This window comes from Varroa jacobsoni, unplaced genomic scaffold (assembly GCF_002532875.2).
Source record: "Varroa jacobsoni isolate VJ856 unplaced genomic scaffold, vjacob_1.0 scaffold_1080, whole genome shotgun sequence".
NCBI classification, from domain to species: Eukaryota; Metazoa; Arthropoda; class Arachnida; order Mesostigmata; family Varroidae; genus Varroa; species Varroa jacobsoni.
The window spans coordinates 23,566-43,831 of NW_019213982.1; the positions used below are offsets into that span (position 1 = coordinate 23,566).

General features: G+C 38.1%; 3 protein-coding genes across 9 annotated transcripts; 2 read left to right on the forward strand and 1 right to left on the reverse strand.

Annotated features, from left to right (window-relative positions):
* Positions 1-194: 194 nt before the first annotated feature.
* alc (5'-AMP-activated protein kinase subunit beta-1) lies at positions 195-6,733 on the forward strand. Of its 5 annotated transcripts, XR_015313420.1 has the most exons (5): positions 242-612; positions 3,376-3,729; positions 4,271-4,521; positions 4,715-5,326; positions 6,230-6,733. XR_015313420.1 is itself a non-coding variant. In XM_022843850.2 (4 exons), the coding sequence occupies exons 2-4, from the start codon at positions 3,504-3,506 to the stop codon at positions 5,081-5,083; spliced, it is 846 nt and encodes a 281-aa protein (XP_022699585.1). In that variant the 5' UTR covers positions 195-308; positions 3,376-3,503; the 3' UTR covers positions 5,084-6,205. The 5 variants fall into 5 exon arrangements, 4 of the variants coding, with proteins under 4 accessions (XP_022699585.1, XP_022699583.1, XP_022699584.1 ...); XM_022843850.2 differs by lacking the exon at positions 6,230-6,733 and having other exon boundaries at positions 195-308; positions 4,715-6,205; XM_022843848.2 differs by lacking the exon at positions 6,230-6,733 and having other exon boundaries at positions 4,715-6,205.
* Positions 6,725-11,034, reverse strand: LOC111266391 (uncharacterized). Of its 3 annotated transcripts, none has more exons than XM_022843845.2 (7): positions 10,917-11,034; positions 10,263-10,467; positions 9,606-9,806; positions 8,577-8,717; positions 8,131-8,240; positions 7,482-7,712; positions 6,725-7,110 (listed from the first exon to the last, which is right to left on the reverse strand). In XM_022843845.2, the coding sequence occupies exons 2-7, from the start codon at positions 10,414-10,416 to the stop codon at positions 6,898-6,900; spliced, it is 1,050 nt and encodes a 349-aa protein (XP_022699580.1). In that variant the 5' UTR covers positions 10,417-10,467; positions 10,917-11,034; the 3' UTR covers positions 6,725-6,897. The 3 variants fall into 3 exon arrangements, with proteins under 3 accessions (XP_022699580.1, XP_022699579.1, XP_022699582.1); XM_022843844.2 differs by having other exon boundaries at positions 10,841-11,030; XM_022843847.2 differs by lacking the exon at positions 9,606-9,806 and having other exon boundaries at positions 10,841-11,030.
* Positions 11,035-11,278: 244 nt separating this feature from the next.
* Rexo5 (RNA exonuclease 5) lies at positions 11,279-19,843 on the forward strand. The gene is made up of 13 exons (XM_022843873.2): positions 11,279-11,539; positions 12,216-12,436; positions 12,944-13,088; positions 13,354-13,492; positions 13,693-14,251; positions 14,639-14,805; positions 15,165-15,333; positions 15,594-15,773; positions 15,983-16,185; positions 16,433-16,521; positions 16,966-17,280; positions 17,735-18,568; positions 18,835-19,843. Exons 1-13 carry the CDS (start codon positions 11,421-11,423, stop codon positions 19,055-19,057), a joined length of 3,363 nt encoding a protein of 1,120 aa, XP_022699608.1. The 5' UTR covers positions 11,279-11,420; the 3' UTR covers positions 19,058-19,843.
* The last annotated feature ends 423 nt before the right edge of the window (positions 19,844-20,266 follow it).

The following is a 20,266-nucleotide window of genomic DNA, read 5'->3' on the forward strand; positions in this document are numbered from 1 at the left end:
ATATAACAACAGAGTGCACGATAACCTGAAAAGCATTTTTACAAATATATGTGAAAAAAGCCGATTTGTTAAGCACTTCCCGCTGTTCGCAGACGACATCCATTGGTGGCGCTGCCGCGTCCTGTCCTTCTCTCCTAGCCGTCGTTTCAGGGCCCGAAACAGCAAGCAGTCGTCGCCCTGGTGGATAGGGCAGGCCGACAGCGAACCGTTCGTTAAGCAGCCTTAGACTCAGCTGATGGTAGTGCCCGATTCAATGTTGTTGTTGTGATTTGAGGTTAGCCATTATCCTACCATCACAACAATACCAGGTATACAATAAGTAGTTTTAAAAGTAACTGTACTGACGGGAATATATACAGGCGGCTAAGGTTACCGTAATGATGATTCAGATTGGAGGTGCGAGACAGGCCGAGATCTAACTGGGCCGGATAAAAGAAACAGACATACAATGCCTGCTTGCCAGTATGTGCTATCAACAGTGTACGGCTGATTCAAAGTGACAACAACGGCGCCTGTTACGTTCGCCCTTCAGAACGGCATTCTAACGGAGGCGTCAGCAACGTCGATAGCAGATTTCTCATTGACTCGCGTCAGGGAAGCGATATGCAAAATGTAAGCTAAACTATGTGTCTATGACCATCTTCAGTGATTTACTTATGTTTATATGGATATTAGGCTGTAAATGTCTATTTCTGTATGCCGCAGTAGTTGCTAAAATACCTAAAGCGGCTAACGTGGTCTGCAATGGTTGTGGTTACGCTGTGGTTACATTTCCCAACCGCGATCGAACCAGTACTATGGCAAGTTTCCTATCCACATACGATGGTCATGTTTGAACAGCTGGCTGAGAAGCAAATGCGTACTTGCAAGCAGGTACGTACTAGTGTTATGGGTTGTCACCTATTTGGAAACAAGCATTGGGTAGTCTATAGCTCCATGAAAAAGCGCGCATGATTCGATACGTTCACAATCGAGATGATGGAAAATAACAGCACTGAGTATTACTCTCAAGGTTATTCGTTATAATCCATATCGTTAACAGACACTTTTATAGAATAACAATCTACCACGTGATAAAGGTATGTAGTAATGGCTCATTTTTTTCTTCACGAATCTATGTAACGTCAGTCTTTACTTTACAATATAAATGTACTTCAATCAATGTATTTCGCTCATAATAGAGGTGTTAAAACCGTGCAAATGGTTAATAGTTATTAGTGTAATATATAATGATAGGTGATGATGGCGAAGCACGATGAATTCCTAATACAGGTCTGTCCTTTCCTAATGTCGACTTCGAACATTAACGAATACACCGCGTGCTAGTAAGCGCTTAACTAACTGCCAACATAATTGCACTGTTTGCCTTTGTTGGCTCATTTCGTCCCTAATAATACTTCACCAACGGCTTTGAGGAAGTTACACCGCTTCGAATAGCGATATTGGTGATCGATTTGAATAAAATGTAGTTGTTTGTATCATGTGGTTGTTTACCATTTAGTAAAAGAGTGTAATTTACGTATTTCGAGCCCTATTTTTACACAAATCACTGGACAGGAAGGAAACTAACACCATGAAAAAATAAATACAGCAACTTGAAGAAACGATGACTCTACTGAGCCAATTTCATGTAACAGATCAAAGTATGCGGAATTAACCCTTATTAATTGAAGGTGTTTATTGCCTTTGTGTATCCATAACGTTCTGATTTTGTTAATTGCATACCAAATTAATTTAAGTAAACGCGAGTCCGGGCGAGCAAAAATAATGGTTACTACATAAGCTCTTTTTGTCTTCAGTTCTTTCATTCTAACAGAAAACAAAAATACCATTTTTAGTAGTAAAGATTTTGGGCAGAATGATAGCAGCTGCTACAAAATGAAATGGCAATTAGCCTGATGCACATTATGAGAAGGTCGAATTTTCGTGACCTCTAGTGGATTTTCGCTATTAACTTATTTTTATTATAGAGTTAACATTGTCGAGGCATTAAGGCCCATATAGTCAATTCTATTCAAATCATCTAATTTATCAACACGGCATACTTTAGATAGGATGACATCCTTCAATGTTCTCTGTCAACTGGCATCATTTCTAGGCCATTCTAATCCGCTATTTCTCATGTAAAACAGCATGATCTTGTTTTGTAATACTGACATAAAACTTTCGGTGCGCGGACGAAGATTAATTCCAAAGAAAACAAAAATGTTATTATAAGCGTGAATCTCAGAAGATCAATGTGAACCATTTTCTACTTTTTTAAAAAAATTTGAGTAATATTTTCTCGTATCGACACCATCAGGGCAAAGTCTATTTTATGCAGGCCAAACGTAGAATTCGGCTCCGAGAAGTCAATTTATTTAACGAAAGTTCTTTTTTAAATGGTTGTCTACTTAAAGTTGTTGAGCAACAGGAATTTATTCAAACATTTTAAACATCCTGTCAAATCTTCACTCAACTTATTGCCTTTGTATGCTCACACAACCTATTCCAGTTTCTTACAGCTAAGGCTATACGAATTTGGCTCGTTGTTAGTAGGCAAAATACATGCCTTTACGCCTCTCTGTATCGTTAAAATGTTTTCAAATTCTCGAGAATTCTGCTATTTTACGACACGTGAAGCGGTTAAAAGGTGGCGAGCAGGGTAGTTGTGGCCTGCAAATAAGCGCAGATTCTATTACACGTTGCTGAATATTTTCTGTGCGTAAGGCTTACGTTCAAGATGCGTGTCACTGCATTCCTTAAGACTCTATTCATTTCATCACTTTGTCTATGGACGTCTAGAGTCTTAAAACTAAATTACTACATAACTATTTGAACAGATAAACCGTTGCTGGGTATGACAACTTTAGACGTGGTGACGTGTTTTACAAACACGTCCTACGTCCTACATACGTTCTATTACATAGAACGTATGGATCTACAATCACTCGGCTTATATAATGTTTGAGACCCGACGTAAGCATACCTCGTTTTGTATTAAAGGCAGCCGTTCTAGGCGGCGCTTAGCTACACTACCGCGGCATATTGTTACCATGTCGTTTCGTACGTCTATTGGTGAGAGCCCGGATAAGCCCGCAAACCCGATAGCGAATAGCTGATCTTCACATCGGGATTTACACGCCGCAACGTAAACCTGCCTTTTACGGGTTTCGGCAGTGTATTTAAGTGAGCTCAGTTGTGCCCCTTCCTGGATGACCCCCTTAAAAATACCTTACGATTTAGATTCAGAGTGACTTACTATACATACAGAATTAATAATGAAAAGCCAGATACAAAATTCGGATATAAAAGGATTATTTGAGTCTCAAAAAATGTGAGATAGATAGTGCGAAGTTTTGAATACTCCAGTTGATTTTGCCCTTCGACTTGCAGGCATGAGTGAGGCAAGGTCAAGTTTTTCGTGTTACGAGCATCTTCCTACGGGTGTCCTCAGCTGCAGGTAGCTAAAGGTCAGTCCTCGCAATCTTTTTTTTGTCTGCTGACCAGTAACCCGCTTCATCATGGGCAACACAAACAGCGGGAAACGAGAACGTGCCTTCTCCAGCGAAGTACCTTGCTCGCCCGGAAAGGAGGATCGTGCCCTTGAATTTAATACGCATCGGTTTCATGGCCAAAACTCGCTGGAAGAGAACGAGGAATTCCTCAATAGTCTCCGCCAGTCAGAAGAGTATGTAAGACCACGTGCATCCACGGTGTCGGGCACCTCTTCATCGGTACCCATACAAGGTATTGCAGAGAGCTCGTTTGAAATGCACTGATGTTAATGTCTGCACCCTCGGCTGAAGTAACCGATATCAATCAAGCAATCAACTGAGTTGATAACGATGACAAATTAGGGTGGTTCCGAGCTTCTTAGCGAGCTAAGTTCTTGCAACAGTATGTCATCTTTTTTTAATGAATTATACACAGAATGTAAACGGATCGTTTGAGTAATTGCAGGTAAAATAATAAATACATGCTAATTACTCTGTTACTTACATTACGTTACATGTTAATTACTTTAATATAATAATAAAAAATAATAATATAATACTAATTAATTTAACAATACAATCATACATTTTCCTTACTTTTTCCTTAATAGGCACATACAATTTAAACCTTTCCTGTGCATAAGAATTTGTTTATCAAGTTGAACTGCTGTGTATTCTATTACATTACGTTGTACAATTTGAGTGCGATTCAAAGGCCGAGATGTTGACGCTACGCAATGACACGTTCGTTTTTGATATCATGATGCTCAATAGGTCTATTTTACGCGTTGCAGGCGGCAAAGGCGGTGTTCTCCCTACCGTATTCAAGTGGGAAAAAGGTGGTAAAGATGTCTCCATTTGCGGTACGTTTACCCAATGGAAACCTATTCAGATGGTGAAAAGCCATGGCGATTTTGTGATTATTCTTGATGTCCCTGAAGGTGAACATGAGTATCGGTTCAAGGTGGATGGTCATTGGCACCTTGATGAGACTGAGCCCACGGTCGAGGCAGAGGAAGGACAGAGTAAGAACAACGTCATTAAGGTTTGTACACCTTGTGCCTTTATATATTATGCTCTTTATCTGTATGTAGATGACACGTTCTAAATCGTAAATTTTGGTTTATTTTAAAGCAGAAATATTAGTCGTTTGAGTCCTGTAAAAACGACCTGGCAACCGTTTCCCGGATAGCTCGTACTAATTTGATCTGATGCAATCATTTCTCAATGAAAAACAGGTAAAGCAGTCCGATTTCGAGGTGTTCGAAGCCTTGGCGGTGGACTCGCTCTCAACGCAGTCGGCTAATGCTGTATCACGTTCTCCGCCAGGTGACTACTCGCAGGAGATTCCCACAAAATTTGTTCAGGAGCCTGCGGCCAACGGAGGCAAACAACAGGGTCCGCCTATACTTCCTCCCCATCTTCTGCAAGTCATCTTAAACAAGGACATCCCGCTATCCTGCGAACCGACCCTTTTACCGGAGCCCAATCATGTTATGCTTAATCACCTCTATGCATTGTCAATCAAGGACGGCGTCATGGTCCTTTCGGGGACACAACGCTACCGTAAAAAATATGTCACCACTTTGTTGTATAAGCCCATTTAAAGGTCTCCCACTCAACCTTGTCATATATCGTGCTGATAGTCCTTACTGAATCAGATAGAGACTACGGTGACAGAAAACTCAAAAACCAAGGCGAGAAAAGAAAAGTCTTCTATTAATTAAGGAAACGAAAATGTCACGCAACACGAATAGCAAAATGCATCATCAAGTAAATTTGACACTGGGCGTTGAACCGAAAACGAACGGCATCTTATGACATACAATATTAATGTTAATTGGTTATTGGTAAGTAAGGCTAGAATAATCCATTAGAGTACTTGGGACAGAGCTTCACGCTTAAATAGATTTATATAGATTACTTGATGTATCTTCGCTATGCACTCGACGAATACGCTTGGATAAGAGAATTTTGTTATATCTTTCTATCAGTAGCCCAGTTCAACCCAGCTTCTTTCGAAGTATTTGGTTTTTCTTTAGAACCATGGAAATTTATCAAACTAAATCACGATTTTAGCCTTTGACTTTGCGATGGCTAGGCAACGTCTTTTAGCCCCACTTTTTCCATACGGTACTTCAAAACTATTTTCTGTAGTACCGGTACGGGCATTCCAGTCCCAGTAAGTCTCGAAAATTCAGTAATCAAAACATCGATTTGAGGTAGTTTTGAACGCATATATATGTATATAGATGTTTTCCATGTTATCAATGCCTCGGAGGCATTCTATAATGCTAACAAGTGAAGGTCTGTGTTTGCTGAGCAGTTAAAGTCAAACGGGTTTCTTATAAAGACCTACCTGGATAGAAATGATTCTTGTTGTTGGAAGGAAAATAGTTCACACTATATGCAGCATACTCGTATAAATGACTCGTCGAAAGCATTTATATAAGTAAGGCTGTTGTTGGTTCTATGTACATATAAAGCTACCTGTCTTGAAGTCAAGGCAGTATTAATAATAAAAAATATAACAACAATATCAATAGCTGGAACCACAAAATATTATGACATACACTAACCTTCAACTACAGCTCTGTTGTATGATCAGACACCGTTTGAACCAGACTAATGCATATATATGGATATGTATGCATACTAACAGATTGACATATATTAGTGTGTATGTGTGTGTAAATATACGGACAACATAGAAGTTTACTAATGGCGCATATATGTGTAATTTGAATTTCCAGAATCATGGGTTCGCTACAGTTCTTGAGGAATGATAATTTACAATGTAAAATATGAATGCATATACATACACACATTTATCTTATGCTAATTATAATTATATACGAACTGTTTGATCGTTGTATGGTGACGATATTTCTAGTCTGTAACGAAATCAGATTTTCATTTGTTTTTCTAGTTGGATATAATATCGTAATGATATAAGACATGATATTATCATTATTATTACTAATTATCATTATATATATATATATATATATATATAATGATAATTAGTAATAATTTTGAGTATTGATATGACATTCAATTTATTTGTTAGTACTCCCAATATAGATTTATCAATTTAATAATTGAGTTAGGTTCGTAAGAAGTGCGTTTGTTACCATTTTATTCCGCTAGTAAGAGGCTGATAGACCGCTAATCAAAAGACAAGGCGACAAATAACAGTTACTATAATTAATAACATTCAAGTAAAATGACATTGAAGGAAAAACCAGTGAGCAGAACAGTGCGCATTTATTACATATATAAGTCTACGGTAAATTAAATACATAATTACAGTTAAATTTTTTAGTTGTTATTGTATATAACTGCAGCTACAAATGACACTTGCAGTTTCTGTAATGCCAGATATTACACAATCATGTCAAACACTTAGTTGATGTTAAAACTATCGAAGAAGATCAAAAACAGCAACCTCTTCAGGTGATTCCGGATACGTCCGAACTTTGTTTAGGATTTGCCTGCAAAGAAAGATAGCTTGCACCTCCTCATGATTCTTCTGTGTACACCGGATTGCGCTATTTAAAAGAATCCGCGCGACGCGTTCCCAACTGGTCGAAACAGCTCCACAAGAAAGGGCGCTTTGCAGCAGGCACATCGCCTATAAAGGTTACACAGCATTCAAGTGTTTCAAAAGTGACACATTGCATACCAATATTACTTGGGTATAGATTTGATACATATAGCTGTCCTATTTATTTCATTAGTATTGGTTAGATGCGTTATTGAGATATCAAAAAACATTGAATTTGATAAGTAGCATAAACTAAATTCTACCAATTTGGAATCCCGGCTTCTATATATCTACGCAATTTACAGTGGGCGCTCGGTAATGCGGGTCCCTCTCTTAGAAATGAAACCCCGGTGTACTAATATTTCTCTTGTACCGCATCTTTCACATCTTTGTAAAGCGTTCATGGAGGATCACTTATGGTAGAGAGTAGCGGACATACAGGAAAGTGTATTACATACCGATATTCGTGTAGCGGAAGCATCTGCCCAGAATTCAGCGACTTCTAAGGTCGTTTGAGCAAATTCCCCGGCAGCTTGACCCATGCCGTCCACAAATCGGATCAAAATTTGCCCAAGTAGTATTTTTTCCTCTATAGCGAACGCCATGGCGCATTGTCTCAGCAAATGAAGGTAGATCTCACTTCTTCGCAAATGACAAGAACCACTCTTCAGTAACAAAAGTTCTAGACCCTGAAGAGTGAGCGGACAGCAATATTACCGTACACAGGGTCAGCAAGTTGTCATTATAAATTTATCAAAGAATGCGTATGGACATTCTCCAAAGACATTTTGTAAGGACAGCGAAGATGTAAATCACAGTATGTAGCAGGTATGTAAAAAGTAAGTCAACCTTATCTTTAGAATTTAGTTTTTGATACTGATATACCAAAAAAATACGCCAGTTTTTCCCTATGTTTTTTTTTCTTGATTCGTGAATTAAAACATTTTTGTGCTAGCATATTTGAAAATAAGAATACGCGTATTAAAACATTTTTGTGCTAGCATATGCGAAAATAAGAATAATCGTAATGTATGAATAGGAACGACTCTGCCTATATTACATGTACTGCTGTTGTAGTGGCTAAATAACTACTGTCTATCAACGTACCTCGTAGGCGAGCGCCACAATCTTTAGATCATCGTGAGCATATGTTAGCCTCAATAATGCGTCGACAACTACATCTGCACGGCCGCCTCTATTGTTATCGTGGGTGAATTCTAGAAAAAAACGCATAGAAGACTATACAAATAATCCTGCCTCGACACGTTCTGATACATGATCCTCTCTCGCAGATTGTCATAGTAAGACAAGGATAAACCATGTCCCTGACAAATAGTGCAAATTTATACTTTCTTTTTTGATGAAACAAATTGGGGTGGTGAGCGTCAACTCATGTCTCCTAGTCATCGAAGCATCGCGTTTAAATTGCGTAAAGCACCGCCCTTCTAGAAGTCACTGAGACGTTTTGTTGAAAACGACTACAGATTGTAGCAAACAAACAATAACGCTTTATTACCAATTAAGCCTAACTACAATTGAAAAAACTAATTTACCCTTGCTGAGGTGTACGAGACATCGAGCACCCACTAATTTGTTTTGAGGCAAGTGGGAATCGCAGATGTTGAGGACTGGCGGAAGATGGGCTTCGGGTAACGGAAAACGCTGGCATACAGATATTAAAATGTACCTTTCACCTAAACAAATATGTCGAATCAAATTAACAGTATATCAATGATACGCTTAAATCATATTGTGTTGTTATTTGTTCGTTACTTACTCAATAGAATCTCAACGTTCTCACGACTCAAATCTTAATAACGAATAACGAATTTTCACATCTTTCGTCACAAAGTTTCAGGCTCGATATTGAAAAACTCGTTCACTCAGTGAGTGGGACGATTCTAATTGTTATAAGTACTATCACGAATTTCATCTGCCAGAGATCGGGAAGCGTGGTAATCCGTTAGACCGAAATCAAATTATTAGTATAAGTACAAAAAACTTTGCAGTCAACCCATTTCAAGCTGGACTAATGTCTTTTGCCACGTTGTAGAGAAAAATCACTTTGCCTTGTCTGTAGAAGTTTTATTCATCTTTTTCTATTGCTTCAATTGGGATATTATCGATCACCTTCTTTCAAAATCGTTCCAGAACCCAAATCACGATCTTTCTTCGGATAAATGCATGATGGAAGTGTGCATTTCTTAGCAAGATGCCACCTTTGAATTTAACGAACTACCCCCGAACGGCCCTGTATATAGAGTCTGCTAGGCCAGATGCATAATTCAGATGGCCTGGGCTGCTTTTTAATTCGCGAAAAAGCGAAATGAGTATAAAATATTGGCTTTGTACTTAAAACATCCTGTCTCGGAAACCGAACTTAAAATTCCTCTTACCATGCAACGACAATACAGCAGTTTTTAAAGGCACTTTTAAATGTTACGTGGAAGTAAACAAACACTGGGTAAGTTCCCTGCGTCAACAAAAAAAATGGGCATAGAACTCCCAATTACTGTGCAATTAATTAATTTTATAGATTCAAAAGATAAAACAACGAAATTCAGGATAAAATATGAACTTGCCAATATAGAATTTCCAGCTCTCCCGTGTAAGCCTTGGCTTCAGAAATTCAAAAACTCGTTCCACCACATCCTTTAGTACTTTTAGCGTTGATAAGAGTTTTAGCGAAATCTTTCTGGCTTGAGTTGACACGTATGGTGCATTTGAATGTTCGTAAGCGAACAGCAAAGCAGCGACTGGCCACTGCGCGATAGTTATCGATTCTGCAAAGACGATCAGTCATATTGAAAAGACGAACGGCCTTGTCAACATGTACGAGTATCTTGGAATCAGCGGGTTGCCCATTGAATATTATAGTAAAAATTGCACAGAGCTGTTTGATATTATAATAAAAATTGTACAGAGCTGTTTGGAGTTCCTGTCTTGTCCGTGCAAAGCAATAACACATAACAAGTATCTGGTTAATTATTGGACTATTATTGGATTTATTTAAATATAAAGCCAGACAAGACAACCTCGACCAGATACCGTGTTTTTTAGGGTTATGAGTTTTAGGGTATGTTATATGTCAAAAAGCTACAAAGGCAGAATCTAATAGCTTTTTCATTAAGGGGATTTTCAGTAGGGTAATACAAACCATGGAATCTAAAAGTATAGTATTTGAGAACGTAACACAAGTAAAGAATACGTAATATTATTGAGAAAATAGTTGGTCATACCAATCTGAAGTTTTTCAGCAATGTGAAGGCACTGGTCTCCCTGAGATCGGAACGCGACAAAATCATCCTCATCTAAAGGACACTCAGAGACTTGATTAAGTTTCGGTGGAAGGCCTAAATCTAAGAGTTGCTCCAAAGACTCTTCTGTAGTCATTATTGATTCGTAGGACTCATCTGTCAGTTATTAGATATCCTTTACGCGAGTCTGAAATTTGACATGATGCATAGTTTTTAGATGCGTATAATAATGCTTTTTTCAAAAATAAATTGGTACGATGTACTAGCCTGTAAAAGTACTAGTTTCTCTAGTTCTCATTAGATATTTCAAAGGCGTATACTTTGCGTTCGAGAGACATTGCCTAACGGTTGCTGCAAGATATGAGAACAAATCTGGTGAAACTGGAAAGCTCGAGAACGTTCATATACTCTGTGTGAGGCTATGCATCCTACCTTATTTTCTTTTTTGTGAAAGAGCCTTGAAACCTCATTGGGTTTCAGACCTACGTTGTTTTGATATGTAGCAGTCACCATATTGTTTGAAGTACAGTAAAAGGTTCATTCCAAGGTACAGTACCTACCCAACGAATATACTAGAAGGCTGATATTCTTCTACAGCATGATCTACCCACTGCCTGTATACACGACACAACGAACCATTCGAATTTTGTCATGAATTTTCCGTCAATGCAAATAAATTCTTGACCATGAAAAATGTTCTCGTTGATAACAGAGCGGCCACATTCGAATACTGTGTAACATCAATCCACTCCGCGCGGACTGACTGTCCGCTATTTTAGCTGGGTAAATCATCCTGACCGGGTAGGTGATAAATACGAGTGCATAGAAAGAATTTACCTAGTTAAAAGCGAATGTGAATATTCATTACATGAGATGTGTTCTAGTAAAGTACACTAAGGTGCACATACGTGTGAAATTTTTACCAACCGCAAAGCGCACACTGAAGCTGTGGTATTGTGATCTGTTTTGACGGGTGTCTGCTCGCCATCGGCGCACACGGTTAGGCTGCATGTGCAACGAATCGTTTCATTAGTGCACTATAGCAATACTGAGTGTCATCGATGCTGGTGATTATTTAGTCAAACTCTTTACTTGATTGTTAATAATTTAATTGTGGTCGCTAACTAAATGTAAGTGAATATGAGTCTGGCGAAGATCCAACGGGCGCTTGCCGAAACCCAGCAACGCCACAAACACTCTATTAAAGAGAACAGCAAACGCGATGGAGGCTTGGTGTCACAGGATATACCGCAAATTAGGTGAGCAGAAAAAAGTTTCTACAGCTTAATACAAAAAGGTGTAGTGATACATTCTTGATAGGTAAAAAAGATTTCTTGTTGCGATAATTGGAATCTCAGTCTGTCACGGTAAGAGTGCAGTTTGCGCACAAAATTACACTTGGCTTTCTTGATGCAGGTTATAAATAGGTAAAAAGTAAAATATGAACACGTTTCCCGGGCCTCTGCTTTCATGGACCCTGAACATCCGTAAGTCTCACGCCTTTGAACTATACACTCACACTATCTCGTATAAATTAAACGTTCACTTTTCAACATAAACGTAATATTCTTTGTGTTCTCTGTGTAAATTTACTTGTCACTGAGAATGTTTTGATTCAGAAGACAATGAGCAATCGACCGTGTGTATGATAACGATATCATATCACGTATTACTACTGTCGAGGACGTTTTATATGATTTAAGACCGTCCGTAATTCTAATAATATATATATATATATATATATATATAAGGTACCAATATAAATATATAATGCTTATGATTTTAATTTCAGTTATATCCTATTGTAGCTCTGCGAACCGATTTTACCTGTACATATCTAAAAATTTTAGGAGAAGATGGTTGCGGACAGTTTCTCTTTGAGCAATAAAAATACCACGCTGTTTATATTAATATCCATATCAATTTGGACTGCAGTTTATCATGGCAACGACAGACATCATCACTGTCCTTCCCGTTTCCGGATCCTCTACCACTGGCCAACTTAGGCTCACTCCTGTTTTCATTATCTGGTTTCCCCATCTCGAAGAGTGCTGAAACGTTCAACGTGACAAATCTCGAGAAGACATCACAGGTTCTTGTCGTCGTTGTGGAAAACATATCCATGACTGACTTATCCCAAAAGCCTAATATGCTTAGTAAGTGTGGATTTTAGTATTCTTCGCCACTGCGTACTTTTTCTTAATTGTGCTTGTATGATATATGGCCGACTTAGTTAGTGGTCGACCATATTTGATAGAAACGTCATACTGGCTTACACTCAGAATTATTACAGTAGGTGTAGCTCATCATATGAGGCTTCGATTTTGCGCAACTGCTTATAAATATTCGAATTTAAGTATATATTACCTTAACTATATATATATATATATATATATATATATATATATATATATATATATATTGCGCTTTTCTTTTAGAACTGATGCATGCGTAGTATCAATTTTCAACCGCAGTTGAAATAGGAAAGAATTATATAACCAATAATAGTAGACTATAATAAAGCACTATGTTAAGCATGGCTAAGTTCGTAATTGTCAAAGACAAGTGAGATCAATCAGACGTCCACATTCTGTTCCATGTCTTACTACAACTAGAAAATGACACAATATTTGGTAATTCAATAGTAATTTTGGGTTTGTCAGGCTCATTTCGTCGGATCGTAGCAGAAAACGGATTTTCGGTTGTACTGCAGCCGTCGCTGGCTCTAGCCCACACCACGGGCTCGGATCTAAGTCAGGTCGAGCTTTCGTTTTCGAAGGATGCTACAATCATTAAAACACTGGTTAGGTAGGTATATTGTTCAACGTATTTAAAAAATGTAGTAAATTAAATGGTACCCGCGGCTAGGCTACTGAGCACACACAACAAAACTGTAAAACATTTGGTAGCTGCTTAGTATAGATTTTGAAAAAAAGGTAGATAGTTAAGGATTGCCAAATAAGTAACGTTCATAACCCAGGTTGGAAAAAGGCGGTACTTTGAATCACGTTCAAAGTTCAAATAATACAAAACTTCAAATTTAACTTCTTTGATATGTATAACTTTTAAACAGTGAAATCAGTGGAACACGTAAACTCAAGCCAGCTACAGAACGAAATCCTTCATTCTTAAATACTAAAGACGTCGCCGTGGACAACAACGTTGAAGAACACTCAGCGTCAGACGATGCCAGTAATGACGACGTCGCTCAGGTAAAATTACCTTTATATTCATTATATTATTATTATCATAGTTCATTATATTATGACAAAAATGTTCTCGCATAAAAATTTTGTGCAAATCGAGCTTTGACACCAAACAATACATTTTTACCCAAAAAATGCCTTGTTTGGTGTATTACTCTACAACATGTTGTATTATTCTAAAAGTTTGATCTATCCTATTTTCTTAGGATGAGGAAACGAATATCAAAAGGCACATTAAGGAATTTGCTCTTCGTTTCTCTCAACGCCATAATTATAACGTCGAACTTCAGGGAGGTCAGATTGGACGGACATTGCTACATCCAAAGAAGCGGCACGCATTACCGTACGCTGAGTCAAAACACACGAACAGAACTAATGGTGAAGTAAGGCAGAACGAAGATCTAACGGGTGACAAAAGCCTTACCGAAGAAGGCTTTCCATTAAGTAAGATTAGCAGACCCGATTTAAAAGTACTATTGGAGAAGCTTGAACGTCTGAATCAGGAGCATGTTAGCCTCGAATACAAACTCCGAAAACTTCAAAGCGGGGACTCCAAAGGCGGTAATGCGAAATCTGCTGCACAACTACAACGCACTCGAGAGCAACTCGACCAGAAGCAAATGGAGTTCAAAAAGGCGAAAGAGGAGTGGGAACAATTCAAGCAGGACTCCGGGCAGCTTACCACAGCTGAGAATCAGGAAAAATACAAAGGTCGAAACGACCTTCTTCAATATCTCAATCGCATTATTAGAGCACCAAAGCCCAGTAAGTTAGTTATATATGCGCACTCCTTTCCTCTAAAACTGCTCACTCTAGTTTTTCAAAACTTCTATAAATTTGATTCGATTGCTTCAAAATGCCTCGTACAGCTTTACAAAAACTTCGTATTGGGTTCATAAAAAGACACTTGAGAAATTAAGTTTTTTTTTGTTGGTGAACGCCGTATCGAAATACAACGTTAGTTTAGTCCCTTAGAGGTTTGTTCAGCTAAACACGGTTTGAATTAATAGCAGTTTCTAACCATGATTACAGGAGCCCTTGTCACTAATAGCGGAACTAATTACCTTTTTGTCTTCGCTTATCAAATATGAAGGTTTTTTTCAGTTTTTTTTGTGGTAATATGCTTAGAACTACACATTTTATACTTTGCAGAGGAAGTGAACGGACTGATCCCAGTAGGAACAGTGCTAAACCCAGGAAACCTAGACAGGTCGAAACCGGAAATGTTTGATCGCAGATATTTGATGCTTTCATTAACTGATATGAAGCTGAACGGATTTAATCTCGAGTTCTCCTCGTTAAGGAAACAGTACGCCCCGGTGAGAGGAATTATTGTGACAATGATATGTGAAACTTTTAGGCACATTTATAGTAAGTAATACCTGGGTAACTTTGAATCAACGAATTACGAAATTCGAACCATCGCTAGCCACATACTGTAGTTTCCAATTGGTATATTAAAACATTTATTGAATAATAAATACGAGAGACACAAAAAGGCGATCGGTACATAAACCACCCAAATGAACACTTACAGTACTTTCGAAATAGGTAGATCAATCAAATTTTTTACGTTAATCTAGTGCCATCGTACTTTTAGCATCTATAAATTAGCCTTTCTAAAGATGAGCCATGCTTTACGCAATGCGCTTAAGTTAATGCACTACGTGGTATGCAGGTGACTCGGCAATCTCGTATGTTTGGTGTGGATTGTGAAATGTGTCTCACAATGAATATGATCAGTGAACTCACTCGACTTACTGTTGTCGATGAGGATGGAATCGTCCTTCTCGACGAGCTCGTGAAACCACGCGGCAGAATAATCAACTACCTTACCCAGTTCTCTGGTGAGAATACAGGCAAACCCCCCAAGTGGAAGAATATTCACCAATAAGATTTTCAATTATCGGTGTATAAGTGTTCCATCGAATTTAATTAGAAACAACATTCTCCGATAGAGTATTTTTCAAGTTCTAAAAATGATCACAGCTTCGCGAGACTGTTTTTTGCGTTTATTTTTGGCAGGTCAACATATGGGTAACACTGAGAATTTCTAACAAGGAGTATCGATATACTTCGTCGTGAAATGCGCTTTGGGGAATTTCAGGTATTACACCGGAAATGATGCAAGGTGTTACCATGACCCGGGAAGATGTTGTAAAAAAGCTTGCTGAACTTCTTCCTCCAGATGCCATCCTCGTCGGCCACTCCCTTGATTCCGACCTCAAGGCACTCTGTATCACTCATCCTTATTGTATCGACACGTCGATTTGCTATAGCGTCAAAGGTAAGTCTCACGTGAACATGTTTCCTTTCTGAATAAATACCCGTGATAGTGCATTGAAGGATATAGATAGGTCTCACGTACATAAAATGCACTAGCTTCTTTACATCTCTATACGAAGTGCAATTACATATCACGCTATTTTTAGGTATGCTGATTTTACCAAAAAAAAAACAGTACGATGGCTTACATTGTTACGTGTTTGTATATAGGTGGACACCAAAAGTCGAAACTAAAGGTGCTTATGAAGACGTTCTTTGGCGAGGATATTCAATCCGCAGGGGCAGCTGGGCACTCGTCTGCTGAAGACTCATTTGCGGCACTAAGGCTTATCATACTCAAACTCCAACACGACATCTCCTTTGGGGACATCGATATGAACCCTTCATTTGAGTGGAACGGCATTAATTACAAGGTGAGGCTTTCTTTTCAATTTAGTTTCAGTTATTAAGTCCACTAGCTTTTTAACTTACCCCTAAGAACGAGGACACTGTAACACTCATTTTAGAAGCGCTGAGATTTCTATAGCACCTTGTGGCGATAAAGGCAGACAAAAGAGAAGATGCCAACAATCATCTAATGCTTTTGTATAATCATGATGTCTTAAACCATCTTTTGCGATTGCAGTGTGTATTTAAGTAGGTACTTTGGTTTGTTTATAGGAAGCACTTAACGAGGCGATGAATATCGTAAGTAACGAACGCCGCACACAGACTTTCAAGAATACATGTCTGCGGAACCCGGCTCGAAGGTGAGAATGCGTGTTAAACTGTTGCTAATTTTCACTTGGAAACACCAACTTGTTGTGTATCACATAACTAAGTGCGGGTAAACTGTTAGTACTTTTCCGCATTTATTGAAACAGTATTCCGCTAGTGACTCCAAACTAGACAATTAATTTAAGAGCTTATCTGTGGTTAATACATATTTTTATAAGCAAATAACATTATAAATCTGAATAAAAACCTTGGTTTTTTGTGTTTGATTTTGTGCCCTATGTTCCTTAAGTTGAAAACCATTTGCGAACATACAAAAGCTTTATGGATAGACTGATGCAAACGCTTAATAAATTTACGAAACAATTACCTTTATTCAAAAAATTGTTTCGCGATTGCTATATAGTCGCCGCGACCACATACAGCTTTATAATAAAAATTTGATTTTTAATATGTATGTGTAATGGGTAATTACACAGGCCAAAGGCATTCAAACGTGATGTTGACCCAATGGCACTGATTGGTATGACTCCGGAAGAAAACAATGCATACCTTGAGAAAAAAGAGGAACTTCGATGGCTAGTCAAGGAAAGAAAACGGCAGGAGATGGCCGTAAGAGAAATTCAGCGCGCGATGCGTTCGCAAGATGATGTCGGATATAAAGTCTTTCGCGAGCATCAACGAAGGCTAAAAGCCCTCAAGAAAATGAAGAATTACTCCGAGAAAGCCCGCGTAGCTGTGATACAGAAATTTGACAAACTTGAGCGACAAAAAAAGGATATTTTGGACCAACAGTGAGAGTTTCTTTGACTTTTGTTTTCTTAGTACCTAAATTAGGTGACTAATTTTTTCAGATAGTTAGTACTTATTCTTGATTTAATAAAATTGGACGAATGCCTTTTGCTCAAGCAGAATTGCTGTAAAATGCGGATACGAATAAGGGTATGCAGTGAACAGCGTGGAAATTGACAAAAGAAATTAAATGTACTTTAAAATTAAAACACGTGCCCATCTATAAAATGATGTCATTTGAGCCCTTTTAATACTGTTTGATGTATTTTCTTGTATACAGAAGTTCATGTGTATTTTTAGCATGGATCAAATAAAAAAATCATATGTCTAGTATCAACAATTTCATAATGAAAGAAAACGTAACCCATCCAAAACTTTTTTTGAAATACCTTTAGAATGCAATCATTAACATCTTCAACACTCACTGATTTTATTATCAATTGTGTGAAATTACAGTGGAGATAATAGTGAAAGAAAACAGTCTACCTCCGCCGTTGTGTTGCTAGCTAAGGAGCGGTTCATCACAGCGAAAATCAACGAAATAGAAAATCATATAAAAATTATCCTACCTAACCAGAAGTCAAAGTTAAAACAGTTACATAATAAAAAGCATCGCTTGCGTGATGAACTTCAGCAAGTTCAGAAGGCTATCATCGCTCAAGAAAAAGCACAAAAGACTTCCGAAGAACTCCAAAACGACAGCTTTCTATTTAAGACTGAGAATCCGAATAAAAATGCGATCGGTACAGAGAATGCATCAGACATTGATAGCAATGATGAAATTGAAGCAATGGCTATCGATTATGAAATTAGTAAGGACGCAGAGCTAAACCTAAATGAGGCCGATATTCTCAGGATGGTAGAAGAAGGTGATCGTGCTTTACAGATCATCCGAAAACAAGAAGAGGAGTTTCGTAAAGAGTTAGAACGAAATGAGGCTACTGCTCGGAAGGCCGTAATGGAGATGCGCATAGAGAAAAAACATCAGGATGATGAAACTCTTGCAAGACGTTTAGTTAAAGGAAATGTCAACATAGATGAAGTGTTTATTGACGAGGCTGCCCTACATCGGTTTATAAAATATCAATTGTTTGTGCAACGGAAAAATGAGGAATTTGTACGAAAGAGGGGATATGGATTTGGCACCGTAGCGCTAGAGAAACTATACCTAAACATATTCTCTGCTTGGAAAATGGCCGAGAAGAAATCAGTTGTTGTAGCGGAAGAGGCTGTGGCAAATGTTCACTACGACGATGTAAACATAATTCCACCAAAGGATTCATCTATCAGGTATGAGGCATAATGATCTCTTCAAGCGTATTGATTCAAAAATTTCTTGCCAGCTTTGTGTTCACAGAAGCAGAATTAGACGAAAAAAAAAAAAAAACCATTATATAGAGAACGAGAACCACGGATTCATCCAATAAGCTTGGCGGACGCGCATGTTACATTTTAGTATTTAACCTTCTATCCCGTCTGTAGCCGGAGCTCCAGTTTTTGTTGTAAGAATATAACACCCTTCTTCGTTGGTTTCGTTTTATCGTTATCTGTTAAAGCTCAACAATTCGAACGACCCGTCGCTGCCTTTCTACACACGACCTCGTCGTGTCACATCTTCTTTACGATGACGTCCATGAAAATGAAGATGACATTGATTCCGGACTCTGCCAGGTCTGGGAAAGCGTCAAAAGGGGAGGAGTTGTTGTGGTCATTCTTGAAGGGTCATACCATTTCAAGCAAATTGGACTCGGTCTCGGCATGATCGCTATTAGAAGATAGCTTATAGATATAGACGGCTCTCCTTGAGAGAAGTTGAAGTTTTGGGTTTTTTGTGTGGCATATTGACTTTTGTCGAAAAAAACTAGCTATGTATTTTCTCCTGACTAGGGTAATTCAATTACTTGTGATTCAGTTGTGATCCGCCCTAGTTGTAGAATATGATAGAATATTCTATATAAATAGACGCATAAACATATACATTATAGGTTAAATTACTCTGTTAAATTTTTGAGTTGCACAAGGACGCGCACACATTTGTCTTTATTCGGCATCGTAAAAATTTTGCTTCAGAAGGCATCGTTAAGAGTGTCTGTGACAAGTGTATAAATGTAACAAGGCCATAGGCTAAGAATGAATGAGGGATAACCTATTACTAGTATTGCTCTTTTGGTGGTTAACGCCACTAATAGTAAAATTCTCAATTTTTTGAGAGTTGATTTGTGAAAAATATGTACAAATAATTGTGTATATTTGTAAATTAATCCGCTCGAACACCTGCTGTCTGCTAGCATAATGAAATGTATGTAATGATTATGATGATGTTGCTTTTGGTGATTGGGATATTATTGCAGTGTAGCCCTAGCAAATGCTATAGATGTCGATATATAAAGCTGTACGCAGTTTCTACTTGTGTGTTAAGGACCTCTATCAACTACGTCATCGAACCGAAGTATTTAGGCGTTCTTTTTAAGTGAACAAATACAACCATTTAAGTAATGATTTGACTGCGAAAGCAACCTTGAACAATAAAAGAATGTTGCGACGGTCAAGATAACAATCGTAGAATGGAAGACGTTTTCTATATCTAACGGTTCTCGTAATGACTAGAATTAAATATATGCCACTGATTCAACATTTTAGTTAAATTCATTTAGTAGTAGAAGACGAGCACAACAACACCGGCGGATAGAACTTCGGTACATTATAGAAAAGGAGTTTAGGGTAATTAAATATTTTCCACAAAGCAGCACCGCATATTCTCATTTCTAATAGACCACCGTCTATCCACTAAGTTGTCTATCGTGTTAGGTAGATAATTCCAAATCTTGGACTAGAAGTTATGTTTTCGTATTTGGATCAAGTGCTACTATTTTAATTCGGAGAGCAGAGCTGCCGAATTATATAGGTCGGAACTATTTACCGGAGCATATAATTATTCGAGATAGACCAAATAGCTCGCAAGAAGCCTGTATTCACTCACGTCAGTCA